Here is a 27,996-nt window from a genome sequence, read left to right as displayed (position 1 = left end):
CAAATAAGAATAATACGCAATGTTTATTTGCCTTAAGGTATGCAATTAAAAATGTTCAGCTCGCTTCTTTGTCTTGATAAAATAAATTAGCATTAAAATCAACTTAGCAATGAACTTTATAAATTGTAAAATTGTATTTTCTGTGTGTTATTCTGTTCTGTTATTTTCGTTATCGTTATATTCAGGTATTTTTCATCGTTATACTTATTTATTCGTTGGTTTTTCGTTTTGGCAAAACAAAGCAATAATAAAGACGGGCGGCGGTAGCGGCAACAGCAGGAGCTCCAGCAATGGCTGAAAAAAATTGATGGCCCAGTGGGCGTGGTAACTGCAGGTGGTGGACAACTGTTTCAATCAACGTCAAATTAAACTTGGCCGAAGCACAGAACGGCAGGCAGGTGGCTGGAGTGACAGGGAGCTGTGCACATTAAACTTCAACCACTTGCTGCTCAATTTCAACTGCAATTTTGCGAGCTACCAGGGGTAGCTTAATGGGGCTGCAGGAGGAGTCTCAAAAGTCAACAAAAAGTTGCATCTAATTAGCTGGAAAGGTGCAGCAGCAGCAGCGCAAGTTCGGGGCCCAGACACGACCCACAAATCAATCAATTTAAATTGCCAGCGAGAGTGCGCAGCGAAAATATTGAAAATTGCTGGCGAAAAGCGAAAAGAGAGACAGACAATTGGTGGCGGGGGAAAATCGCTGGGGCTGGGCCATTTAATTGATGGCAAAAAGGTGTTAGAATTTAATTAAAATGTATGAGCAGTGACAAGGAGCACCGTGGGAAGAGATAGAGAAAACGAGGTAGTAAGAGGGAGCAGCTGCCAATGCGGTCAGCTTAGGAGCAATTAAAGGCACAGTCACTTGGAAGGCTACGAAAAAGGGAAGGCACACACTCAGGTGAATCGCTTTGGTAGGTAGGAAAAATCCTGGGAAATTCCCTGGAAAATTAAACAGCTATGGCAGGCCAGCTAATTACCACTTTTTAAAGAATTAATAAGAAATAATTTTAATACTAAAATTAGTTTGTTAAAACTGCCCACTCAATGATGGTTTTACAGGTTTTCAGGTTTTGGAATGCTTGTTTTTAGGATGCAGAAACTCCTACACCGTTGTCTCCTTGCCAGTGGGCGTGCCCGGAGTGCGGGGCGTGGCCGGTTGCTGCACCCAAACCCCCTCCAACTGCGGCTGCGACTGGGAGCGCAGCTTAAAACTGGCCATGCCCCTCAAACCATGAGGTTTCTGGGCCACCGGTGGCGGAGCAGGGGCTATGCGCAGCTTGGTCGGTTTCAAGGGCCTCTTGGGCGGCAGAGGTGGAGGCGTGGGCGACTTGGAGGCCCGGCACGACACCGAAGTATCGCTGCTCCGGCGCGAGTCAAAGAACGAGGTGTTGCTGTAGATGGCCTCCTCCTCGATGGTCGAGTAGATCTCCTCGGCCGTCTCATAGTAGCCGTGACTGGAGGAGAAAGAGTTGACACCACCACCTCCACTGGCCTTGGGCAGCAGCAGCGAGGAGCTGGAGGAGTTGACAGAAAAGGAGCTGGTGCTGTTGGCCAGCGAGGAATTCGAGATGCCAACGCGCGCCGTCGTCATGTTTTGGTAATTGCTATTTGAGTCGGGACTGAGTATCTCCGAGAAGGTCGGGAACTTCATGGCCGCGTACGAGGGCGTGGGCGAGGTAACGGTAACGGACACGGGAGCGGGAACGGTCGTGGTAGCTGGAGGCGGAGGTGGCACACTACGCCTCGGCTTGCCACTCGATTCACTCACCGGTAACTGGGACGGTTGCAGATAGAGCACGGCCGGCGAGGAGCTGTTGCCCCCCAGCTGGTCGCCGGGCACGAGGACCAGGTTAAAAAGGGGCCCGGTAGTGGTGGCGGGAGAGGGGCCAGTGGCAGGGGAAGGGGTACCAGACCCCGAGGGGGAAGCGGACTTGAGGGTGAGCGTGTTGGGCTGCTGCGGTTGCGGCAGACTGGCATACTGCACGGGCAGTATCTGGGCCATGGGAAAGATATTTGTGGGCGACCCGGCGACCAGCAGCTGTTGCGGCGAGGAGTCCATCAAGCGGTTAGTAGTGGCGGCAGCAGCAGCAGCAGCATTGGAAGAACAAGATGAAGACGAGGATGCGTTAGCGGTTAGTGGTGACGGGAACTGAAACACCGGAGGAGGCGGAGGCTCATGCAAATGACGTGTGTAGTGGTGGTGGTTGGTTGGCGTCTGCTGTTGGGCGGGAGGTGAGTAGTTGGGAGGCGGTGGCAGTGGCAGGCTGTCAATGTCGGTGTCGCAACTATCTAGGAAGGGATTCGTTACCGAATATCCGCTGCTCGCAATCGGAATGGGCGGCGCCGGTTCGTAGGGCGCTCGCAGCTGGTTCCTCAGCTCGTTTTCCCTTAGCAGATACTCGCGGTGCTCCTGGGGCGACACCAGGATATTGTCGGGCGAGTTCTCGTGCACGAACTCATGGGGGCGGAGCTGTGAGGGTGTGGGCGGCAGCGCCTCCATGTACAGCGACTCCTCCTCCCGCAGAGTGGGCGTGCCCGGCACCTTGCTCGGCAACGTGGCATAGTTCACAGGCGGCGGCGGTGGCGATTCCCGCGGACGACTGGGCTTCGTCGTCGCCTTGGTCACCACCCGCACGGGCAGCTTGGCCTCCACGGGATGGATCGTATTCGTGCTGGCGTCGTGCTCGAAGACCGTAAAGTCGCCCTGACCCACATCGCTGGCCTGGAAGGTCTCCAGCGCCACGTTCCTCACCAGATCCGCCTTCTTGAGCTGCGGCTTCGGCGCCGTGGGCGGCGGTACCTTTGGACGGGTGCCAGTCAGGCTCTCGGTGGACTTGGAAATCACGGTGTTGGGTGTGCTGCGTCCACTGGACTGCGACTGGGACTGCTCCAGCAGATCCTCGCTGGATCGCGAGGAGCCAAAGAAGAACTGCTCCCGGGTAGAGCGTGGTGAGCGTGGCGACCTGCTCACAGCCTTGGCTATCCTCGTGTACTCATCATCCTCGGCTGCGGGATGGCGGAAAGGATTCTCCCGGTCCAATTCCCCAGGAGGATCCGGTGAAGTGGCTCGCGAGACGCGCTGCAGTTTGGGTGACTCCACGTCACGGATACGCGCCACCGCTGGCACAATGGGCTCTGGTTGGATGGAGCAGGGACTGGTGGCCCGCAGGATTCCCTTGCGGGGAAGGCGGTTCCTTCCACTGCCTCGGGTGTCCTGCTCCGAATCGTAAGCGCGTGTGTAACCATCGGGTGTCCTGGAGCGGGATCGCTCGTAATCCGATCTGGAACGCTCGTCGCCGCTAAGGTCGAAGCTCACGGACTTGCGATGTCCTCCGTATTCTGGGGTGCTGCGTCCCGATCTCGAGGGCTTGTACGGCCGGCAGTCACTCTCCGAGTCGCTGGTGTAGCGTCCACGCCGGCGGTCAAAGCAATCGGAATCGGTGTCTGCATAAGAAGGCGGCGATTGCAGGTCAAAGGGTGGAGAGCTCTCGGTATCCTCTTCCTCGTCCTCCTCCTGAATGGCATCAATGTCATCTAGCTTCTGGGAGTCCGCCTCATCATCATCATCATCATCGTCATCGTCTTCGTCTTCGTCATCTATGATGTAGACGGGCTCTGCCTTTTTGGGCTTCGACTGCTGGTTGGCTGCAGATTTTCCTGAGCTTCGGCTTTCCTCCTGGCTCTCCAGCATTTGCTGGTAGGAGTAGCGAGATCCCGGGGCCAGGCGGTCCGGTGTCTGAGTGCCTCGTTGCTAATGGAGTTTGAATTGTTGGTGGATTGCTCATTTAGTTCGGTATAGAATCGTTTTAGTTTTGGTGTTTTGTTTTTTGATTTTCAGGTGCAACGTCATCGCTCACAAGCTTGGAACACAAATTGCGGTGTGCAGCGTTAATGGTAAAGATTGTTGAGTGGAGTTTGATGTGATTAATGAGTGAAATGATTATTTGTGGGGTATTGTTGAAGTATTGGGGAAGTATTTTTAAAACAGTGAGTATGCATCGATGGTGAAGGGTGGGTGCACTAGAACGACACACACAAAAGTTGTACGCTTTTATTTGGTTTCGTTTTTGTTTTGTTTTTGGGTGCTCCTCTTTGCAACCTGCGTCCATTAGCCAATTACCAGTGATTTTCTGCTTGATGATGAGGTGAGTGACTGCGTCTTCGACTGCGACAGCGACTCTTCTGGCCAATTTGCTCGCTGATGGTTTTTGGGTTGGTGAACTCGACACACGATGATGGCAGTGCTTGATGATGGCGAAACAGCAGCGATACAAAACATATACAGAGAGAGATAGCGGGTACAGAGACGCACTAAGACGATTCACATCATGGCAAAGGAAAATAATGAAATCAAAGGAAACTTTTTTTGGAATGAAACTTCTGGGAGAGCAAAACTAAGAGTGGTCTCCCGAATTTCCCCCGAAAATGCAATTAAAAGTTTGCTCCATTTTTAGAGATTTTTTTCGTTTTTTTTTTTACGACAAATACATTAAGATTTATTGACATCAAAAATGCACACTTTGAATTCCATTTAGCTAATTTTAAATTTAACTATCCTTAGAAGGAGGGGGAAACACAAACGCGACTTGGAAATGTACTAACAATTCTGCTAATCAATGGGTAAGAAGCAAGGACATTCTAAGCTCTAGAATGGCTTAGATGGCTTACACATCTTGAGCTTTAGAAGGTCCTTGCTATTAATGTGTGTGATTTCAGTTTAACAGCTCAGTTGTGGTAACAGTTTAGTAGATACTTTAACAAAATATCCCCAGTGTAGGAATAGCTTGGCTCTTTCAAAAGGTGATATAACAAGACTCCTCTTCCATCTCCTCTCCTCTTGAGTATTATTCAGTTGCATAATTGGACCTTTTGTGTGTGCTTGCCACACGTTGTTACACATTTAGTAATATATAGTAGTGAGTGTGTCAGTGTCTATATAGTAAACAGTTTTGGTTTCGGTTTCACATAGTATAAACATCGAAAGACTATATGTATAAGTGGAGTACTTTCTGCCGCAAAATGGCGACAACTGCGCTTTGATAAATACATTTACACGTTCTTTATTCTTTTTGCTGCTGAGTGTTCTCAGTGGTTGTTCCTTTTGGGAATTGGTTGCTGTCGAGACTGAGGGACTGAGATCTAGTGAGAGACATTGAAACCGTTTTGCCGAGTCGAGTGCGTTTAGTTTTTTGATTGAATTTCGAGTGGGTTGGGGGAGATAGTAAACGCTGCCTAGTGCGGTTGGTAGTAACTCTTGGCCCTTTGAACACGCTCCTCGCTTTGCCTCCTCTTAGGTTTTCTGTATAAATTGCAACTCCTGCAGGACACTCGAGCGAGCAGCAGTCGTGTCCTGTCCTGTTGCTCTTGTATTCTGTTTTCCTGTCAGTTTAAACTAAATATTCAGTCTTATGCTGATAAACATCCGCTTGTTAAGCAGTAAGCTGCAATGAAATCGGTTGGGAAATCGGAAAAACGGGGGCCCGAAAACAATACGAAATTCGGAAAACAAACCAACAGATTGCAGAATGATTGAGAGAGAAAAAAAACGAAATAAAATAAGAGGAAAGGAAATCAACAAATTCGTTGAAAAGCGCGCACATTATTGAGGGAATTTACGGGGGGGATGAGAGAGAACGGGAACAAGAACAGAGAACAAGGACGAGAAGAAGATAAGAGAGACGTTTTAATGGAAATTTTCGTTTCTTTCTGCAGTTTTTGAATTATTTACATTTACATTTATTATACGTGCCATCTATACAGTGAGTACATGTTGTGTATGCCTGATTTCAGTCTCCCCCCCTTATGCCAGGTGGTACAGGTGGCTTTCAATGCAAATTCAAATGGGGCATGCTTTAAAGCCGACAAAGGCGGCCGCTTATATAAAACACAACAACATCAACAACAACAACAAACAACATCAATGTTAACAATAACAATAATAACAATGCCGCCCCGCCTACGCAAAAGGGGCAAAAGGTAGCAACAGTAAAGACGCAAACTGAAATGAATATAATATGAAAGTAGCATAAATAACAACGACAACAACAACAATGAAACTCAACAAGAACAATGGTCTGGCTCAGAGCGGAGGAGCCAGGAGCAGCACCAGCAGCAGCCAATATGCTAATAAATAATAAATTGTCTGCTGCCATATCAATAAATGCGAGGGAGCAGCTACACTACACAGCTACACTCCAGACCAAGGGCAGCTCAATTCTAAGCTAAGCCAACCCGACACAATCGCACACATGCACAGCACATAACTCATACGCCCCAGTGGCACAGCGGCCCACAAAGATAGGCAATGATTTTTTTCTTCTCTCTCGATTCATTTTTAATTCAAATGCAACAGAAAATGGCTTTAAGGCAGCAACAAAAGCAATCGATGAACAAGTGTTTCGTGGGGAATTTAGATATATGTGATGATTATTTCGGTTTTAGTTACAGTTTCGGGTGGGTTTAATGGTCTGTTTGGTGCTATCATGCTGCGCGATTTGTTTGCAAATTTCCAAACTGGAAACTGGCATCACATGTCAGAGATATCACAAGAGTTTTGTGACCTCTCTGTCTGTGGTTTTACGTGAGATGATGGGGGGATGGATACTGGTTCTGTTTTTGTATTTTTCGGTTTGTCATCTTTTTCGCCTCGTTCGTCGTAAATTATATTTGAAAATTTTGTGATACACTCATACACTCGTTCGCACGGGGACACGCAATGTCAGTGACAGGACAAAGGCATTAGTGAAGTTACACAAACACATAACAAGCTGAATGCGAAACAAAAATCAAGTTAAGAGATTGCGCTGGGTTTTGGGTTGAGTTTGAGTTTGTGTTCGAGTTTGGGGTGGCGACTGTCGGTTCGTGTTAGCGGTTACATGGGTGTATCCGAGTACCCGGGAACGAACACAAACGAATGCGAGATCGAAAGTTACGGATACAAAATACACACACAGAGAGATGTTAAAGCCATGACAGGACAGAAGACGTGCATCCAGTCAGGTGCTACATACCTGTGGGGCCTGCTCCTCGGCTTCGGCGTCTTCTCCCTCCTTCGTTTGCGTCTGCACGGCCACAGCGGCTACCTGGGCTGGAGCGGATGCCGACGGGGTCGCTGACTCTGCCGCCCCAATGGTTAAGGGGGCTGCCGGCGTCGTCGGGGTAGTTGGGTTCGTGTCGAGCGTGTGCTTCGATATAACCACCGTCGTCGTCTTCTGTATCTTGTCCTGTTCGGGGTGCTCCGATGGCGACTTTGGTGGCACGGTGGTGAAGGCATCAGCCGCGCGTACAATTTCCAGCACCTAATTTGCAAAGCGAAACAATTCACACAAACTGCCCACCAAGGTCGTGTGCACCGTCCACTCACCTTCTCCTGGGTGCTCTTCTCCTGGCCCAGCGGCGCCAGCTGGGCGTGGGCATGGGCCTGGGACTGAGCCTGTTCCGCGTGAATGAGCGCCACGGTCTGTGCGGCTGGCGTGTCCGGCGCTGCTAAATCAGCGGATGCCACTGGCGTGGGCAACGACGTGGGTGTGGGCGTGGGCGAGGTGGCTCCGCCGTGCACCAGGGCCGCAGCAGCTGCCAGGCCCGTTTGGCTCGTTGGCTGTGCATCTGGCTTCTGCGAGGCAAAAACGTCAAAGTCCTGAAGGGAAGTCGGGCGAATTTAAAGACCTGTTCGTGCGTCTCTTTAAATCCTGCACTCACCTGTCGCAGCCTCTCCTCCTCGTCGTGGTCCAGACTGGATATACTCTGGCTCTGGCTCAGCTCCGAGCCGGTCTCCGAGGCACGCGAGCCTGGGTCGGCGGGGGAGAAGGAAAAGAGTCAAAGACGTACAAGCGTTAAGCTGGGGATTACCTTACCTTGGCGACTGCCACCGCTGCAGGATGCAGACGAGTTGAAGCCAGTGCTCATGCCGCCGGCCTGGCCAATGGAATGAATTAAGTTGGACTTGTCGTAGCCTTTGCAGACCACCAATTGGATCTCGTTGCCGGCGTTGCGTAGCACACTGACCGCGTCCTGGTGTGAGGCGCCCAGCAGCGAGTGTCCATTGACCTCGAGGAGACGCATGCCCACCTGAACGCAGCAGGGAATGAAGTTCAGTTTCGATTAAATTCAATTTCCCCAAAGGCAGTGCCTGCTTACCTTAAGCCTTCCGTCCCGTCTGGCCGCTCCAACCGAGTTTATTTTGGACACGAACACACCCTCGTCGGAGGGATCGGCTGGATTACCGCGCTGCCCATTCAGGCCGCCCTTGATATGCATGCCCAGACGTTCGCCCTCCGCCTTGCTGAGGAGCACTTCCTGCGATTTGCAATTAACAAAGAGGAGAGAGAGTAGAAGGGAGAGGGAGAAATTAGCGAGGACTTGGCTCGAGAGCTGGCAAATAACAATCTGGATTGCAGCTGAACAAAGGCAGGAGAAACTCTAGGGAAACATAAACTGTGGAAGCATTTGACTAATTGGAATATTTCCTCCGCCAAAAGGACGAGAGGAGCCTTACCTCTGTTGTTACATAAACTACTTCTATGCTCTGTGCGTATCGAATTTGTGGCGAGCAGAGTGGCAAAGTGTACAAAGATTATATAGAGAGAGGAATCAGAAGTGGATCCAAAGCGTATATACATATTTACAGGCGCACTTAATCATATCAGGTTTAAAGGGGAAGCTTTGACTCACCTGGAAACCTGGCGGCAGGGGATCGTGCTGAATGGTCAGCTTGATCTCATCACCGGGCTTGAGCAGCTCCAGCACGGCATCCTGGTGGGTGGCCTTGGACACATCCGCATCGTTGACTTTCAGTATGCGATCTCCCATGCGCAGCTTGCCGCACTTCGAGGCAATCCCGCCGGGCACAATCTGCCAGAATAAAAGGGTAGAAGCAACCCCCAAGGGTAATTGTTATACTTGTAGATGAAGGCTGGCCAAAAAACTTGAAACTTTCAAGTTGGCAGCCGGCAGCCACCGTCCGAGCCACTAGATTCTGCACAATTGTGCAGCAGCTCATTTGCATCGGCCACTCGAGTGTTTTAATTCAAAAAGTTTTTACAGCTACCCCTACTTACATGCGATATGAAAATGCCAGGCTCTCGACTGCCAAAGGGCACGCAGGAATGATCCGTGCCGCCGATGATGCTGAAGCCCAGGGAGCCCTGGTTCTTGGGCAGGACAACCTCCTGAAGAGGGGAGCGAAGAAATGGTGTTAGCACATCACAAAATTAACACACTCAATGGGGCCTAAGCTCTAGGTATCCTACTGAGAGACTGCCGTCGTGTGGGGTGAGTGAACCATGGATGAAGTGTGCTCAGGTGCAAAATTGTTGGTGATATTTACATTTACAATTACATATACTACAAACATTCACACACACAGAATCCAACCGAAACCAAAACCGAACAAAGCCATGCAATTAAGTTGAAGGAGCATTCATTAAACATCAAATACCAGGACACAGGGGGTGATACATTCAATAAATAATTAATAACTTTTATGATTTTTCTTATGAATAACTTAATTTTAAATTAAACCAGGCAAGAGGGAGGGGAAACTTTAAACCAAAATATTCCTGCTCTTCAGGCACTTTCAGAGAGGTTTAAACAAAGCTCCTGCTTGTGGTGCTTGTGGCCAACATCAAAGCATAATGCTTCAGCTTCTGCCTTATATATTCATAGTCGAGAGGAGAAACTATAGCTGGCTGACTGACTCGTGTCAAGATGCCAAATAAACACATGCACCTGGGCTGCCAAACTACTGAAAACTTTTACCAATTATCTTGAAGCAATTCAATTGCCGAAAGTTCGAAGCCATCGAAGGCAGTGAGGGGTGGAAATAAATTAAAAACAATTAAATATTTTATTTAGCATGCCCCGGAGAGTGTTTACACTCGCAATCAGAGACTGTGATGGCAAACAGAAATATTTAAAGTTTACTTAAGGCCTCACTGCGCACACACAAGGCAAGTCGGGAGAGCTCTCTGAGTCATTTGGGGTTAAATCTTTTTCTGGTCTTCACTCCTTGCTGTTGGCCCACTTTATTATTTAAGGATCTCTGCATGTTGCATAGCCTTGGCTGGTTTACTGATATATATAATATATATGTATATGTATTTATGCTGCTGCAGCAGAGTTTCGGAGATTTCTGGCCGGGATTTGCCTCATGTCAGCGATGACACTTGAGTGGCTCTATGGAGGCGAGTGTGCCAAAGCGTTCTGAAAGCGCTTTGCTCGTCACTTGAATAGATTTCAGATACCACCAAAGGACACTAAAAATGCAAGTGTTTTTAAAAGATAATATTCCCATTACTTTAAGTGTTAAATTATCAGCAAAACAAACATAAACCAGGAGATTTTTGGCAGATAGAGAAAGTTATATATATATTTATCCAGTGTTAGTATATCTTTCAGTTAAAAAAAAGTTAGCTTAAAACAGTAAAGAGTGGATTCCACGGGGTTTAATTTAAAACTTTATAATGACAAGATGAGTAACGTCATAATTTTCCTCAGGAATATTTCTTCCCTTGAAATAATTTAAAAGGTGGGGAAAACCAGGCAATTGCTGCGATTTAAAATGTATGGTCGTTACTCATCTTGTTATTTTAAAGTCTTCAGTTTAATTATAGTTTCCAAAGCCTTCTCCTTATCCAAACTTAAGCCAAAGCCATCCCAAACTGCTAATCAATTAGTCGAAGCCATCACAACCTCTTGTCAAATGTGCATGTTTTGCATAATGCTCGGCATGAAACATGGGTGAGAACTCGGCGGCCTCCTCACATCGCTAGGAGCCTCTGTGGGGCCTCCTGACCAGCAGTTAAATCAAATCGTTTGCAAAACGCACCAAATATTTATTCAGCAAATGCGACCAATAATTATCAAAGTGCCAATAGCGAAAAAAAATGTATAAATTAAATTTAAACTAAAAAATTTTGGTGTTGGGTGCATCGAGGGTGTACGGTGTACGGTGTGCGTGCTTGGTGTGTGACGAGAAAAGCTCGATTTCCTTGGGCAGATTTACAGGGTCTTATATTGTATTTTTTTTTACACAAAAATAGTTTCTTTTTTAGTGTCCGGGCTTCTGTGTGCCTTGGCTTTTTACAGAACGATTCGTTAACGCTGGGGACTCTGGCTCTTAGTGTATGCGTGATGTCGAGATAGTCACCTCACTGATTAGGGGCTCCGCCAACTGATTGTCGGTGATGCGCGTCATCACCGTCTCCGTGAACGTGGACTTGGTGATCGTCTCGGTGACACGGCCAAGCTCGGTGGGTGCCGCCGGGAACATGGGCAGATCCGGCTGCGGCTTATTCACATTCACCGTGACGGCGCTCACGCCCACCTCGTTGGGCCGGGCCACGTGCACCTGATGCTGACTGCCGCCGCTGAGGAAGTGGGCCGGAATCATCGCCTGAAAATCGTCGCTGGTCAGCGGGCGCAACGAGGAGGGCTGCTCATGGTGCGGCGGTTTTCACGTAGTTTTTTTTTTTTAGCAAAATTTGTTTTTTTCGGAAAGATCGGTTTTAAGCAAGGTTTGGTTTTTTTGGGGGAGATGGTTGGTTGAGTGGTTCAGAGAGAAAAAGAAAACGAAAAAATATGTTGGTTTTTGTAAATTTTGGTTACACTTTTTGAGGCGCTAAATGAAAAGCTATTGTTAGATCTATGACTAAGCTAATAACTCTAATATTTATGTACAATCCTGCTGGGAACTCTGGCCTAAATCATCCTTGATGGGTGCTCAAAAGCTGGGGACATGGATCTCAGTGCAAACTTAGACTCTATCGAATATATATTGTATATATATGATATATAAATATATCATGTTTTGTAGAATGATTGTGGCATTTGGAAGAAAGGGACGAACAAGGCGCACAGGGCACATGCAAAACAAACACAAACAATTTCGTTATACATACGAGTAGATGAGCTATGTTTATAATATATAGTTCTAGCGGCTAGGGTTATGGGTAGTCGATAATCTGGCGGAGATATGGATTAGCACATATTAGGTATCTTATAGCTAGTAAAAGTGTGTTTATGTTTTTCTAGCTTGCCAAATATCAACAACAATTTGCTGGGACAACTTGCGCTGTAGTTTTACTTGAAATTTTCAATTAAATTTGGTTACTTACCTTTTGATCTAATAAGAAAAATATAAAAGACATACAGCGCAAGCTTAAACATTTTGAAAACCTAACAACTGATCATGATTGTAACAAAAACAAAAAGGTAACGAGTATCGAGCTTATGGGCAACATTAATATGACGTGCAAACTGGCTAAAAGTAAGTCTAGGCTAACTAGCTACCGGTTAGGAAAGCCCTTACCTGAGCCTCGCCCGAATCACCGCTGGCCGTGGAGGCCGCTGCATCGCTACCCTCGCCCATGGGCACAGAGTTGGTGCGTCTAGGAGCGGGCACTGGCTGCCCGGTGGCTTTGTCTATCGTGGCAGCAGCTGGGAATCCATTTGTTTTGCTGCTGGGCAGCGTATTATTGTTGCTATTGCTGCTGCTGCTGACAACAGTGGGTGCAGTGGGTGTGGCAGTGCTGGTAGCCAGGGTATTGTACTTGTAGGGCTGCTCGACTTGCTCGGTCACTGAACGGCCAAAGTTGGCTAAGGAAATTGAAACAGAGGAAAAACCTTAAGTTATTCAGGGAAATTTCTAACAACTAAAATTGTATCAAGACTTTAAAAATTTAAAAAATTAATAAATAAAAATTATAAATAAGTTTTAAGTAGCTAGACTAGACTCTTCTCTTATTCCTCCATACCCACCTGGTCGATTGGCCAAATATCCAGAGGGACTCAACGAATTAAGCACTGCTGGGCTACGCGGACTCGTCGGCGGCTCCAGGGGGCCGCGGTACTCACGCTGCAGCACCAGGCGCACAAAGCGCTGCGGTTCCGTCAGACAGGCCACTGCGGCATCATGATGCGCTTCCGTCATATCGTTGCCGTTAATCTGTACAACGAAATGCCATTAGCCACCGCCCTTCTGCCCTGCCACGCCTCCCACTACTACTACTACTCACCGCCATGACCCTGTCGCCCACCATGATTTTGCCATCGCGATGGGCCAGACCGCCCTCGGTGATGCGCGATATGAAAATGCCATCGCAGTCGTCCTTGAAAGGCGGCGAGCCCTTGCCGCCCGCAATGCTGAAGCCCAGGCCTTGGCCAATCTGATCGCGGATGAGCGTCGTGTGCAGTTGGATGAAGCTCAGCGGCGCCTCCTGCAAAACCGCAAATGGGGGAAGAGAAAACCAGAAATCAATCAAACACGGTCCGAGTGAAATGTCATTGCTGGGTTATGGTTACCCACCTTGCCATTTAGCAGCAAACCATTGGGAGCTGCTGCTGCTGCTACTGCAGGCTCTGCAATTTGGTTGGCCGTGGGCGTGGCAAACACATTGCCCGAATAGCTGTGCGTGGGTGCCACTTGCTGCTGTGGAATAGGTTGTGGCTGCTGCTGCGGAATATGTTGAGGCTGCAGCTGCTGCTGCTGCTGTTCAATGTGTGTCGGGATGTAGCGCTCCTCCGCCACCAGTGGTCGCGTCTCTACTGAAATCTGCGACACACTGCCATCCTCGCTGAACACGGGATGTCCAATCAGTCGCGTCACCTCACGCTGCACCACCAAAACCAAGACAGCACCGCAGGCTTTTAGGACTTGAACAGCCTGGTAATGATCCGCATCGACCACAACAATGCCATTGACCTTGATCACCTTGTCGCCCACTTTGAGCCCGGCCAGATCAGCGGGTCCGGCCTCGGTGACCCTGGATATAAAGATGCCGTCATCGTCGCCCTTGAAGGGGGTAGAGCCCTTGCCACCGGCAATACTGAGGCCCAGACCGGCGGCCGTGCGTTCGATGTGGATTTCGTACTGCTCCAAGCGGAGTTCCGTGACGCCATCTAAATTATCTGGAAAAAGAAAGAGTAAATTATATTTAAAATGGGATTCCTGAAAGAGATTCTTGTATGTTTTCTCTGCCCTTTACCATAATGCTGCCTCTGCCTCTCATAATCCCGATCCACCGGATCGTAGCTGGTTACTATGCGCACTCTTTTGCCCTTGCGCTGCAGGGAGCCACTGGGACTCCGGTTGGAGGAGGCCAGCGAGCTGCGCAGGCTGCTCATGGCGGGACTGTTGCGTCCCGAGTAGCTAAAGTTGCCATTGCCATTGCTGCGCTGGCCATTGCGGGGCAGGGTATTGTTGCCCTCCTTGACTTTGATTTTGACATTGAACATGGCTCGAAATCTATTCGTTTGTTGTGTTTATTTATTTGAGTGCACTTTTTAATATAGGCGGCAGCAGCCAGGCATCTTGTCCTGTCCAGACACCCTGCGTGTGTGTGTGTAACCTATTTTTTATTTGACTGCACTTTTTAATATGCGAAGAGCCAACTTTGCCTGCCTGCCTGTTGTCTGTCTGCAGAAGCGCATCGATCTGGATGTGGGTTCTGCCTCTAGAGAAAGCCTTAGTTCATTCGACTGGAAAACCCCATCAATGCAATATCATCAGTGAAATTATACTATTACAATTTTTGATTGCCTTGATTTAATGAAATTTTAAACAGGAGGCAAGGGAGATTTCCAAAAACAAAAAGAAGACCTGTACTTGTGCTCAGCATAAATTTCGCTTTAATGACATTCAAATTGAATGACCCAAAGTTGGCCAACATCTGGCAGTTGGCCATAAACGGCAGTCAATGAACCGCTACAAAAGCCATATTCCCCTGACTAGAAACTGGCATTAAGGCAACGACCTTGGTGGAACATCTCCCGACAGAGTTTGTATAATTATTAAATAAATAAACAGACAGTCTGCCAGTCAGAGCCAGAGAGAACTCTCCCAGACATCCCTCAGGTGCCCAGAGGTGGAGGAGAAGAAGCAGGTGGCACACAAAAGCAGAGATGAGTACCAGCAGCAGCCAGAGGAAAACACATTTATTGCTTTCATTTTCGCTATTGCTGATTTGCACTCAATAAATCCGTCGGCACTTTGGCCAACAAAATGATTTTGTTTTCAAGACTATCAGGGAGAGAAGAGGAAAGGACGCTCTCGAGACAATTTCACTTTGTAATTGTATGAGAGGCTTCATGTTAATCAAGGCATAAATGAAGAAAAGACAGAGCGAATCCCTGGCTCCTCCCAGCCTCCCCGCCTGCCTGTCAAGTCAACATTAATATTGCTGGATTTCAGTCGCTGGCCCGACATTGGCATTCACTCGATGTGCCATTATTGAGTTTGCCAAGTTGAGTGAGGTATTCACAAATTTGAATTGCTTTTGCTTGCTTACAGTTCGGCTCAAGTTAGTCTTGTGTTCTCTTGGCTAGGTGTTGTTCTGGTTAAATGTTTCAAGTACAAACAGTTTGATTCTCTCGATTGTTGGACAAATTTCTAAACGAAAGACATTTTTTTATGGGTATTTCCTTCGCCCACACAAGCACAAATGCAGGCCGGAATAAAGCCATATTTCTGGATGGGCAAAACGAAAGCCCATAAAACAAAATAAGATTTTTTCCCCCGAATGACACGTGCTGTGTGTTCGCTGCGTGTGTCTGTGCTTTTTTATTCCGCTTTGGCTGCTCCGGAATGTAGGCAATATTTTGGAGCAACTGCAGGGAATATCGCATAAAGTCATTTGTTCCCTTTCCATATTTTTGTTATCTGTATTATTTCACTGATTGCCAGGGCAAACTTGCACCCACTTAAGCGGACATTTAAGCATTTTACGACGACATCACGGGAAAACGCGAGCAGCTCAATGAGGTGAGCCCTAAATAAGGCCATCGTTGTTGTCCTCACCGTAAAATAAATGGCATAAGCATAAGCATAAACATATAAAAATTTAAATACATCGAAATACAGGGGCCAAAGGGCCCCGTCGTAAAACGGAGGTGGCAATTCGAAATGATGGTTCCAAGAATGCATTAGCATTCGCATTGGCATAAGGTTCAGGTTCGGGTTCGTAGATATAACCCTGAATCTCGAAGCTGACAAATGCCAAATCAATGCCCAGACAGTTGCTTCAAGCTCTCCTTTTTTGTTTTCTTTTTTTGTCATTTATATGTAAATGACCTGCAGGAGGAGAAATTAGCCCACAGCATGGACACATGCCAAGGGCAGAAAATCATATTTCATTCTTTGGGATGCTATTTCTTTTACCCTACAACTTTGGCCAAGTTGTGGGTTCTAGCAACTGACACATTCGTTATGACGAGTGAAAAAACTTTCTTATCCATTTATGAAAATTCCCTCGGTTTCCACAACCAATAACGAAACGTGTTCAATCGATTTTAATTACCCCCACATTATCAATGGCCAGAGATCAAGTATTAAAGCTTAAATCGGTCTGAAACCCTTTTTCTGAAATGTGAGCTGCATACCCTTTTTTTTGTCGGTTTAAAAAAATGCCACAGTTATGGAAAAACTGGAAGGCTGCGTGATTAATTGCTTGCCAGGTTAAACGTTGCCGCTGCTGACAAATTGCAAGTGTTAAGCTTTGGAAATCAACAAAACCGACCGAACTGCGATGGCTCCCGCTTAAATGTGGCGACAAAAATTAATGAACAAAGTTTTTTATGGCGAAAGCATAAAAACCCATGAAATATTCCGGACAACAACGGCGCACTAAGCTCCCTGCCCTGATGATGGTAGCTTCTCCGGAGCAGAGATTCTGGTTGGAAAGGGGTGACGTTCACAACACTTGCTATCTAATCGAACTTTTGGAATGCATAAGCCGAATGTGATAAGGTCCAAAACAACGACGAGGGGAAAAATAACAAAGCGAACGTAGTAAAACAAACTGGCGATAAGGCAAAAGGGAGGAGAACTCTGATTCATTACGAAATTTTACGAATTTTGGAAACATTACAATCCAGTCCAGCAGCAAAGTCAAGTGGTAGGTAATGACCTTGGTCCACCTGTCGTATGCGTTATTTCCTACATGGCGCATATCAGTGAAAAGCAAGTGGGTTCGCGCATAGGTGATTAATCGGTTTATAACCAAAACGAACGGTGATATCATGGACGTTGAACAACGTTTTGGTAATGAAAACCGCGCGCCCTGCTCATTTTGATTGCATTAAAAGCCAGTCAGCAAGTCGGTGGCAAACAATTCAGGTCGCATTCCCCCGCTTCAGAGTGTTTGCTGCTGCCACTGTTTTCCCCGACAATTACTCGAATTTTCCACATTTCCATGCTATCAACATGGCGTCGGCAGTGGCAGTGGCGGCGACGGCGACAACGAAAATATTGGAAAATACGCAGTGAAATTCTTTGACCCAAGCCTCGCTTGCTGGCTCTCCTCGTTGCAGCTGCAGCTGGCGTTTATTGCATTTTTGTTTGTTTTCTCGCAGAGATGGGGAGACCATGGGTTATGGGGGGAAAACTGTCACGAGTGAGCGAGGGAGAGTGGCGCGGTTTTAGGCGATAAACTTAGCATGCAACTGTGAAAAGCACAAGGGCGGGCCACGGTTCAGGGTTATTCCATACGGAAAACTTAAACATTTGGCCAGCCAAAATCGTGTTTGTTTGATGATAGAAAGAATGCCGACTGCCGACTGCAAATAGTTTAAATTGCTGTTTGCACAAGAGCTGCGAGCTGTGAGCTGCAAGAGAACAGCAAATAATAATGCAAACTCCGTTGCACTGAGTGATGAAAGGGCGCACCGAGCAAACAAGCCGGCAAACAACAATCATACAGCACACACCCAACACTCACCACACACACACACACACACATTCGTGGGAATCAAACACACACGCAACATACGGACGGGCAAAAATTCAATAAGAATCCCATGCAATCAACGATACAATACATAAATAATGGATGCCATTGCCTTGAGCTTATCAACGGTTTATTTATTGGCCAACATACATTGGTCGACTCGGAATCGGAATCGGTATTGGAATCTTTTCAGTTGCGACTACTTTAAGAGAGAACCCTCAAGAAAATGTGCATCAGATGCAGCTAGGAATGCTACAAAAAGTGCGAGGAATGTCAAAGGAATTGTGCAAATGTTGATTGTATTGCCAATATCTAACCAGAACCAGAAAAATCCAAGCAAAGCAAAGGCCAAGGAAGTGCCGGGTAACCGGATATGCACACAGCCGTACCGAAGCGAAGCGAAGCACTTTTCCTGTTTGCCATCTGCAAATATCCAACAGAACCCGGCAATGCTTGGCTATATAAACAAGACTAAATTTACTTTCAAGTAGCTCATTTTCGGGGGTATATGCACATGCAGCCGAAATGCAAATAGGGAAGCCTCCTTCTCCTGCGCAACCTTGAGCTGCCTGAGGCTTTGACAGAATATAGAACTGCAGCTGAAGCTCAATTATGGGCCCCGAGGCCATACGCTGCGTATGCGCAATGTGAGAAACTTTCCAGACGACTGACCCGCTGCCACCTGCCTCCACAGCCGTTAAGGCATTATGACAGACAACAGAGGCTAAAATCGATAACAGACAACAATAAACACGTAGGCAGAAAGAACAAAAAAAAGGCTAAAGAAAAAAACATTTCACACTCTCTACTCCGAGAAAAAGTATTTAACAATGAGATGTTTTTTTTCCTACAGCCTCTGCCGAAATGAAATTGGAAGTTTTGCTCTCTCTCTGTTTTGAATTCCAATAAAAAACAGAAGTGGGCGATAATAAATAAGCCAAGTAGTACGGTGACGAATGCTGTTGCGCGTCTCTCGCGACGTTGACAAAACGCAAGCGTAACTGAAGAATGACTAAAGCAGGCGCCGAGTGGGCCAGGCGATGAGACCCGGTCGCCCAGTCTGGCAATTGCACTCGCTCCCGCTCTCGGGTTCACTCTCACTCTCCCTCACTCTGCCAGGTAGCTCTAATGAGTCTCCTCACCAATTCAGTTTCATTTGCACGTCTCTCGTTCTGCGCTCTTTGCTTGTTTACCTTTTTTTTTTTGAGTGAGGTTTGCAGAGTATCTTTACCACTATCGGTGGTATCTGCTCGCTCGCTTTTATCAGCTTTTGCAAGCCCAATGGGCAGATATCGCTGGCTGATAAGCGAGCACCACTATACGTGCATTACCTATTTATAGGCCAAGTTTGTACGCCTGTTGCGTGTGTGTTTCACAAGCTCAGCGCGGTTTCTACACCTGTATTCCGCTGGCGTAATCACAGGGCAGTGCTGCTCGCTTTTATGTTGGAATTTTTGATGTTTTTTTTTTTAATTTAAAGTATCAGTATTGGAGTTTTCAATAAGTTCAGCTAATTTCTCTTACTTTAAAGTATAATTAAGTGGCTGTAAATTATATTTAAATGCAGTAATCTTCAAGTATTTATAGATTACGCGTCAAAGTTTCACATTTTAATTGGATTTTTATATTTCTTTTCACATTTTATGTATTTATCCCATACATTAGCTTTGAATATATTCGATTTAGCTATTTTTTCTAGCAACACTATAGCCGGTAAGCACTCTCTTCCTCTCTACCTGCCTCTTAATCTCTGTTGTGTTTTTTACTTAACCTTTTTTTGTTATTTGTTGATATAATTATATCGGAAGTGAGCAGCTCAGTGCTGGGCCTAGACCCAAAAAAAGCACTCGAATGTATGTATTTATGCATAGATGGCGTGCTGAGAGCAGCAACAATTAAAAGGGGTCATGGGTGGTCTCGGCCAGGGCTCTTTGTGGTTTCACTTTGCAGCCAATGGGCCAGGCGGACGGGCAAAGATGCCAATTAAATTTCCACTTCAATGTCTGCCCTTACAGGTCAGCCCAGCCAAATGAGTGAAAATTACTATCGATTTGCCATCAATGCAGGCGGGCGGCCATGATGCTGCACCCAGAGCACTCCCACGACAGGGCACAGCAAATATAAATTTAGTTAATTGAAACAATTTTGCGTGTATTTACCTTGCTCAGTGCCGGCGGCTTCCGCTTTGCCGGCTGGAATGGGCGAGAGCGATGCATCAAAGGGTTGCTGCTTCTGTTGGTCCTGCTCCCCCTCCAGTTCCAGGTGCTCCTCCTCCTCGATGGGCGACTGCACTTTGCCGGACAGCGAGTGCTGCGGCGTGGCATCGTTGCGCTCTTGGGAGGCCAGAGCGTTGGCCAGAATCTCGCTGGCCTGCTTGTCGGTTAAATGCTGCACACGCTTGTTCTTCAGATGATGCGGAGTGTCCCTAAAGGAGATTAGAAACGGAAAATTAAGCTCTGGGGAGAGCCTAATGGGGGACTAATTGGGCTTACCTTCTGTGCAATTTGGGTGGCCGCTTGTAGAAGTCATCGTCTTCGCCCTCCACCTGAAAGCCCACACGGCGATCGGATTCCTGTGGGAAATAAGGAAAGAAATTAGTAAATAAATCCTTAAAATGTATAATTTTCAAACTTACAAACTCGTCTTCCTGCTCATCATCATCCTGAGGCTCTTCGGTGGCGGAAGTAGTGGCCACAGCGGCTGTTAACTCAGCCACAACCGCTGCTGTGGCTGCCTTTACGTTGTTGGATGCCGCCTCCGAGGCACCCTGTATGGTTGCTGGAGCTGCTGTCGTTGTTGTTGGTGTAACAACACCCACCACCGCTGGCTGCTTGGAGTTTACACCAACAGCTGGTTGCTGAACTGGCTGAGCCTGCTGTTGGTGATTGTTCACCAGCGTTCGGGTCTCGGTTGGTGCCTCCGCTATTCTGGTGCCATTCTATGGTAAAACGGGGAAATTTTTTTTAGGTATCTAACAGATATTTTACATTTTACAGATACTTTACAAGAAATTTAAGTAAAATCATGCAATTTTTAATATAAAATATTTTAAAAAAGAACATTTTTTAAATTTATAAACCAAAAAATAATGGGAAAAATGTTAAAACTATTCAGAATTTAAAAACTCGCTACTTTAAAATAGATTTTCCTAGTTAGATATAAAAAGTATCTTTACAATTTCTAGATAACTAAATATTTAACCCCTAAAACTACCAAAATCATAGCTTTTCCTATTCATTAACTATCCAATACCCTTTCCCAGTTAGACCTTTACAATTTCCTAAAACTCTCAAGCCGTCAAGACCTCAAGTTTGCTTAACTCTAGGATTAGTATTGAGCCAAAGAAGCACAACAAAGACATAGCAAGGCAAGCGTATATATACGTATATTTTCATAGGAGTGGCTTTTGCCTTTACCGCCACCTTCACCGCCTAGCGATGGAAACACAGAAGAAGCATGGCATTGGGATCGCCTCCACTCACCTCCTCCGGCAAAGCCACCAGGTTGGCGTGCTCCTCATGCCGGCTGCGCTCCACCTTCAGCTTCTGGGCCTTGGCCTTGAGATCCTTGGGATGCGGCGTATTCTGGCGCACGAAGGGCGTGTCTTTCTCCTGGCTGGCATCCTCCGAGAACTTGACCACGGTGCGCGAAGGCTCGCGCTCCTCGAACGGCTCCGAATCAGACTCCAGATCGCGGGCTATTTTTGGTAACAAAATCAAGAGGAATTCCATTAGCAAACAAATCGTAGAGAGAGAGAGGATGGGGTAGGTGGCTTTGAAATGGTCTCAGTTATCAGGAACTGCATGCTCATGCTCAGCACAAACACTTACTACTACAATATAGTATGAGGAATATGTATGTAAACAAGGCTATTTATTATATACAAACACAGATTTATATTCAAAACGCCTAATGGTCTACGGTTTCGTTTCGGTTTTTGCAAAAATCAATAAATAAACCGCCTATTAAAAGCCCCGAAAGCGAACCACTATTTTTGGGCGCCGTCCCGTAAACATTCTGGCCAGGTCTGCCCGGCCCTGGCGGTGTGGTCCACTTGCTAATCCATCAGCCGCTTATGAGAAGTGTGTGCGAGGCCCGTAAATATTTCGCACCGCGCGTGTAAACAACATAAAAGTTGCAGCATGTGGGGGCAATCAGTGGACTCAGATTTGAATTTAGATCTTCCCCCTTCCCTCTAGCCAATCAATCTATCTACGCAGCAATTGCAGGAGGTGCTGATGGGTGGCAGTTACAGCAATAAACAAATGCAAATCGCCGGGAGGAAGTGCCCCCACCAAGTAGCTGCATCCACAATTGCCGAATGTCCGGCCCAGAACAGTCGTAACTTACAAACGTTACCGCCCAGCGGGGCGTCCCCGAGATCTAGGAAACTCTAGGCATTCTTTGCCCGGGGTCAGCCGAGATAAAGATTTATGCAAATGGAATAAACTGGCGGCCGGACGACTTGTAAAAATAATAATAACAACGCAGCCAAGTCGTGGGGTGCTGTCAAATTTATTTCCTCTTGTTTTCTCGGCGCTCTCAGCCCCATGACTTTGTCTTTAATTGGATAATTTGAACGCTGCTTACACGGCTCTAAAATATTATGGAGACGAAAAAAACAATGAGTAGGTCTGGGCCCCGTAGCTCTATTTGATCTTGAAACTATTCACACATTCGTCTAAATTGGCTGAGCTATGTGTGTGCTTTGTGTACACTTAATCCGTCACTGACCATTGATCGCTTGCGAAATGATAACTCAAACACGTCGCAGTTGGTTCTCCAAATGGACTGATGATATAATCTATTTATAGGCAAAACTAAGAGGCCAAAACGAGTTTGGAAGCCGAATAACAGTTACAATATATCTCTACTTATACATTCATTTCGATTGGGAAGCAACTACGCCACAGAACTACGAATAGAGCAGCAGCCACAATAGCAGCAGCAACATCATCATTCCCAACAAAACGACAAATACAGGTTGAATCAGGCGGCGGGCACTCACTCAATCAACGAATGTCACACAGTGGAGACCGAAGAAAAAAGACTGGACAGTCGAAAACAACAAACTAAAAACTCATTTGCATAAAGTTTAAATTTATTTTAAGCTAGGATATCATGGGATTACTATTCTATATAAAAAGTGAATTTTTTGAGGGATCAATCTGCCTCCGAAAGGTTTGATTTAAAAATCTACAAAAGACACACATAACAATCTATTACAGAAATATTATATTTAAGTACATTGCTAGGTAATTATATTTAGAAATTGATTTATAACAATATCTAAACTAAACCAATTAAATCTCTTTCTAAGCATAATAATTACTAGCTCTCCATGAATCCTCTTAAGATTTTCCATTCATTTCGTTTCCATTTGAATGCTTTATAAACATTTCTCTGTAATTTGCATGACGTTAAGGTGATTAATCATGAATCTCAAGCAACAAAGCAAACACATATTGATAAATTTTTTAAATAAAACCAATTAAAATTATAACAACGTTTGGAGGAAAGCCAAAGCCAAAAAAATACCTCTTACTCTTAATAACAAGGACATTATTTATACCAACTCCTACAGGTTTCTTAGATTCGTTGCTAAACCAGTCTCCACTGTAGTCCCCTGTGACAGGTCATTAATCAACCGTTAGTTTTGGTGGCACATACAACATTGAAGCGAGCCAGGCGATTAATATTATTAACCCAAAGCAGCGTCATACATCTAATTACAACGCTTGCCGATCTTGCCCCACTTTCAAACCGCTGCTGTCACGCCCCTTTCCCATTATGACGTCACAAGCGTTGACATCACTCAAGTGCCCCTAGTGGGAAGGAATATGTGCGCGGCAGGCTTGCTGCAGTATGAAAGATAAATGGAAATGGATCTTGGCAGATTCCTGCCAGCAACAAACAAATCGTTTGTGCGTCTGGGGGCCGCTTTGATCTGGCATGCTGCCACTGACAGGCGGCAGCTAGAAGCGCTCAATCCGGGGGCATGAGATACCCATCACTGGCCACTCCCCAAGTGGCTCCCGATTCCTATTCCATTTTGTGGGTGGTGGTGGTGTGGGGAACACGCATAAAACGGCACTGATCTGCGATGGGAAACACGCATGGGAATGGAATATAAACACAAAATAATAGCATAATCAAATCAAACAAGCCAAATCGAACACACATATCCACAATTTATCAGCCATCGCAATACATTTGTATGAATAAATATATGGTATATGTGTGGTATATGTTATAGTGTATTCATGTTTCTCAGCCAGCCAACGCCCGGAGACCTGAGAGACACCCAGATAAAACAACTTGTTGTCATGACGTCATTGGCGGGCTGGCGTTGTGGTAAACCGGTTAGTGTTTTCGTTTCGAACACCCAAACTAAAAAACAGGCATTGTCAATGCTGCTGCCTAACTGACTAGCTTTTGACCAGGCCAAGAGATGCGTTTAAAAACCAAAAAGCAAGATGAAAAGCATCTTCTAAGAGGTCCAGAACGAACCGAGTCTATTTGTGGTTAAATGTCAAAGGGAAACAGTTGCGACAAAACTAATAAATAAAGTTAATTGGAATTTAATGCTGTAATATATTAATTTAATGGGTTCTTTCTCGGTTTTATTTTAAAGGAAATTATTATTCACTGAATGCATACTTGGGAATTATAAGTCCACTTTAGCATAAGAAGGAATTTTTCACCAACTCCTCATTCTCACCAACGCATGCTGTTGGAATTTCCGCATAGGGAATTTCTTTATTACAACTGAATCCTCCCGTTTATATTGTTGTTTATTTTGTTAATTAAATATTTTAAATGTAAATGCATTTATACAAATGTAATGCTGTATTTAATCACTTGTCTAATCATTATATTTAATAATATACATTTTTCATAACAAAAGCAGACATGCAAATGTTGAGGCGTTCATGCTATGAGTCGAAGGCGAGCCAATACAGTAGAGTCCAAGCTCAAACAATTTTAATTTCAATGATTTTGGTATCTGGGAGTGTCAAGTCCCGGCGAGAACTAATAGTTTCACAAACTGCGAACTCGAACATCTCTACTATATGGACTGTTTTAGCTGTACAAGGCGTGATGGCGTGTGTATTGTTATTAATACTGACAAAGAAGGTAATACTCAACGCAAACCTTTTTGCTGATAACTGAAGAATTCCGTCGAATCGAATTTTTCGCTCGATCTATAAAGCGTCATGGGTGGATAGTCTTTGATGGGAATGAAAATATAAAAGAAGGGTGACAAGGGCGGGTGCAATGGTCGAAGGAGCGCGTGACGTGGTAGAATGCAAAGAAAATAATGGAAATCAGTATGACATAATTGTGGAAACAGTGCCCTTGCCGAAGCAAAATATAGATTTAGTCACATTTAATAGGTGGAAACTTGCTTGGAGGAGAACATTGAAATATATAATTGAAAAATCTTGCCAGTTTTGTGTATAATTTTTTCACCCACAAAGATAGGGAAAACAAAACTCTGATAGCCGCTCGCTTGTTGGCGATGTTTGCTCACTTGGCTCACTTTGGCGGCTTATCTTATCGCGGAAATGCGAGCATAGATTCAAGATATTGCACAACGATAGGAGGGGCAGGAGGAGTAGGAGGAGGAGGAGGGCTGGTGGAATCTATGTCAGGTGCAGATAAGGCCGCATAACTTGGCCAAATTCGGCCCAGCGAGCAATCAGCACCAACTGTGGAGCAACCTTTAACCACTGGGCTAAACCCCCGAATGACTCCGCTGACTCATCCACACTCACCTGGTGTAATGGGCTGATATTCCTGCTGGGGCAACAGGTAACAGGACAGCACCTGCTCGCCCGTCTCCGCATCCACGTCCGGCTGGAAGGTGAGCAGCGGCTGCGACTGATTCTCCGACAACCACACGGCCTTCAGCTGCAGATTCACCAGAGAGTAGGGCAGATACAGCAGCTGATTCCCGCTCACGTCGAGCACATGGAGGACAGTGCAGTTGCCCAGCTCTGGGGGCAGCTTCTTCAGCTTGTTGTCGCGCAGACTGAGCACGCCCAGATTGGCACACTGGCCAATCTCCAGGGGCAGGTACTCCAGGGCATTGCGATCCACATTCAGATTGCTTAGCTTGGTCATCTGGCCAATGGAGGCCGGCAGCTCGGACAGGAAATTCTCGGTGAGTATCAGCTCCTGCATGTTCACGCAGCTAAAGAGGAGGAAGAAAGTTTGAATAAATTGGAGAAATTAAAAAAAAAAACAGCCAGATATTTAAATAGAATTTTCTTATCAGTTCTTTGTAAAGTTTTAGCTTTTTGCAAATATTGTAAATTAACCCAGATAAGATAAGCCACTCACTTTCCAAGCGATTCGTTCAACCGTTGCAAACGATTCTGGTCCAGCTTCAGGATGGTCAGCCTGCTCAACTTGGCAATGCCATCGGGCAGTGTTTCTAGCAGATTTTGCGCCAGATCTAGATCCGTGAGGCTCACCAGCCCGCTAACCTCGCTGGGTAGCTCCTCCAGCCGATTCTCGGACACATCGAGGTAGGTCAGTTTGGTCAGCAGTCCCAGCTCCGGCGGCAGACGCTGCAACTGGTTGTGATCCAGCCAGAGTTCATGCAAACCCGGCAGGTAGCCCAGATAGGGAGGCAGGTCCTCGATCTCGTTGTCGCCCAAATCCAAGCGCTTCAGCTTCGTCAGCTGGCTTATCGTCTCCGGTAGATGCTTGAGCAGATTCTCGCGCAGCTCCAAAGACTCGAGCTGCGTGAGGCTGCCAAAGTCCGCCGGCAATGTGGTGAGCGACATGTCGTTGAGGCCCAGGACGGTCAGGTTCTTCAGCTGGGAGAAGCCCGAGGGCAGCTTGGGTATCGGGTTCGAGCTAAAGTCGGCCACCTGCAAGCTCTGCAGATGCTTGATGTCGTCGGGAATGTCGGGTATGTCTGCGGAAGAGAGAGAGAAAACAGATTGTTTACTCATTATTGCTGCGAAATTATGTTCATAAGGGATTTTCAGTGAGCCAGGCTCGTTGGTTATCGGGTTACACAATTCTATCTGCTCGGCTGATTGACTTGCTCACGCATGAGTTGTTCCAGTGGGCCGTCGCGTTAATATATAAATAAACCCGCTATAAATAATCCATGAGACCCACACTCACTGAGCGAGAGAGATGATTTCCGCATATGGTCTATCAAAATCGGCTTTAAAGCGCCAGATATCCTGAATTATCTATGGGACACTATTAAGTCGCCGTTGGTCTTTGCATTTCTGTACATTTTGGCCCTGGCTTTTGTTATTATCTTGTTTTCTCGCTGATAGAGCGAGTCGAAGCGTAAAATGACAAACGAAACTTGTTGATCGAATAAATTTCGAGCTGCCAAAGCGGAAATGCGCACGCAAAGGACCCGGGAAAACCGGGTTGTGTTTGTGTGTGTTTACCAACACGCCCACAAAGCTTTTCCACGAGAGCCTCGCCTGAAAACCACGAAACTGCCAGCAAAAGCAATATGACAGGTGGCCGTAGCGGTGGTGGGAAGAGCCTCAATCCTTAACAACACTGTTTAAATTGACCCAGTTACATGGGGGCGAAAAAAAAACACCCCACTCACCCCCGGGGAAAACGAAACATCGTCGTCGGGCAGGTCAACGCGGGGTGACTTGTCCCATGTGTATGTGCATTCAATCCAACTAATACGACACGTGGGACCCGCAACGCGAACTCGCTACGACAGCCACAACAAAGAGAAAGAAGCTATAGTGCCACGACTATGAGATACCCAGTTAGAACAGCTTCAAATGTTAAAAATCAATAAGCCTGATAAACCTGGTTATTAACTAATTTGAGATAAACTTGACTTCCTTTCCCCAACAATTTGTAAGTATTATTATTATTCCTTGAGCTTTAGCGACTGTTAAGTTTAGTATACCCCTATATTCTACAAGCAAAAGGGTATAAAAACAAAGGGTAAAGGGTAGGTAAGGCGGCTTGTTGAGTGGCACGGAAACAAGTGGAATATTTGGGGTATCGGGCAAACCGGAGGCAGGACATGCTCGAGTTGTGGGGCACACAATGGAAGCGGCTGTGGCCTCGGGGCAATCAGCGGATGTGGCCAGTCATAGACCCCCGCTTTTCTGCTGTTGCTGCTGCTGCTGTGCTGGGAATGTCACCAGTTGTGGCAGGTCGCCGATAAGCCATTTATTTTGCAACTGCATTGCCACAGCCGCATTCATACGGACACGAAGAGCTGCTGCAGCAGCAGCCTTTAATTAAAAAAAAATTATATAAAAAT

The 27,996-nt window shown here is 46.3% G+C and overlaps 1 protein-coding gene across 23 annotated transcripts in view; it reads right to left on the bottom strand.

Moving 5' to 3' along the window:
- Positions 1–27,996, bottom strand: part of scrib (scribble planar cell polarity protein) — a 62,332-nt gene that overhangs the window by 15,705 nt on the left and 18,631 nt on the right. For 7 of the 23 annotated variants that reach the window (XM_070286443.1, XM_070286444.1, XM_070286438.1 and 4 more), the window contains exons 4-22: positions 26,067–26,649; positions 25,499–25,917; positions 21,203–21,417; positions 20,356–20,658; positions 20,213–20,292; positions 19,880–20,145; positions 13,304–13,905; positions 13,014–13,214; positions 12,757–12,943; positions 12,308–12,594; positions 11,147–11,431; positions 9,057–9,167; positions 8,671–8,850; positions 8,137–8,295; positions 7,854–8,067; positions 7,699–7,787; positions 7,364–7,636; positions 7,011–7,298; positions 1,769–3,751 (exon numbers count right to left, since the gene is read on the bottom strand). In XM_070286443.1, the coding sequence (XP_070142544.1) occupies positions 1,769–3,751; positions 7,011–7,298; positions 7,364–7,636; positions 7,699–7,787; positions 7,854–8,067; positions 8,137–8,295; positions 8,671–8,850; positions 9,057–9,167; positions 11,147–11,431; positions 12,308–12,594; positions 12,757–12,943; positions 13,014–13,214; positions 13,304–13,905; positions 19,880–20,145; positions 20,213–20,292; positions 20,356–20,658; positions 21,203–21,417; positions 25,499–25,917; positions 26,067–26,649 (6,725 nt within the window). Of the gene's footprint in view, positions 1–4; positions 3,752–5,414; positions 5,442–7,010; positions 7,299–7,363; positions 7,637–7,698; positions 7,788–7,853; positions 8,068–8,136; positions 8,296–8,670; positions 8,851–9,056; positions 9,168–11,146; positions 11,432–12,307; positions 12,595–12,756; positions 12,944–13,013; positions 13,215–13,303; positions 13,906–13,982; positions 14,346–18,668; positions 18,715–19,879; positions 20,146–20,212; positions 20,293–20,355; positions 20,659–21,202; positions 21,418–25,498; positions 25,918–26,066; positions 26,650–27,996 lie in introns of those variants that run through there. The other 16 variants (XM_017182221.3, XM_017182222.3, XM_017182229.3 and 13 more) reach the window with 10 other exon arrangements.

This window comes from Drosophila kikkawai, chromosome 3R (assembly GCF_030179895.1).
Source record: "Drosophila kikkawai strain 14028-0561.14 chromosome 3R, DkikHiC1v2, whole genome shotgun sequence".
NCBI lineage: Eukaryota > Metazoa > Arthropoda > Insecta > Diptera > Drosophilidae > Drosophila > Drosophila kikkawai.
This window is presented reverse-complemented; position numbering and strand designations above follow the sequence as displayed.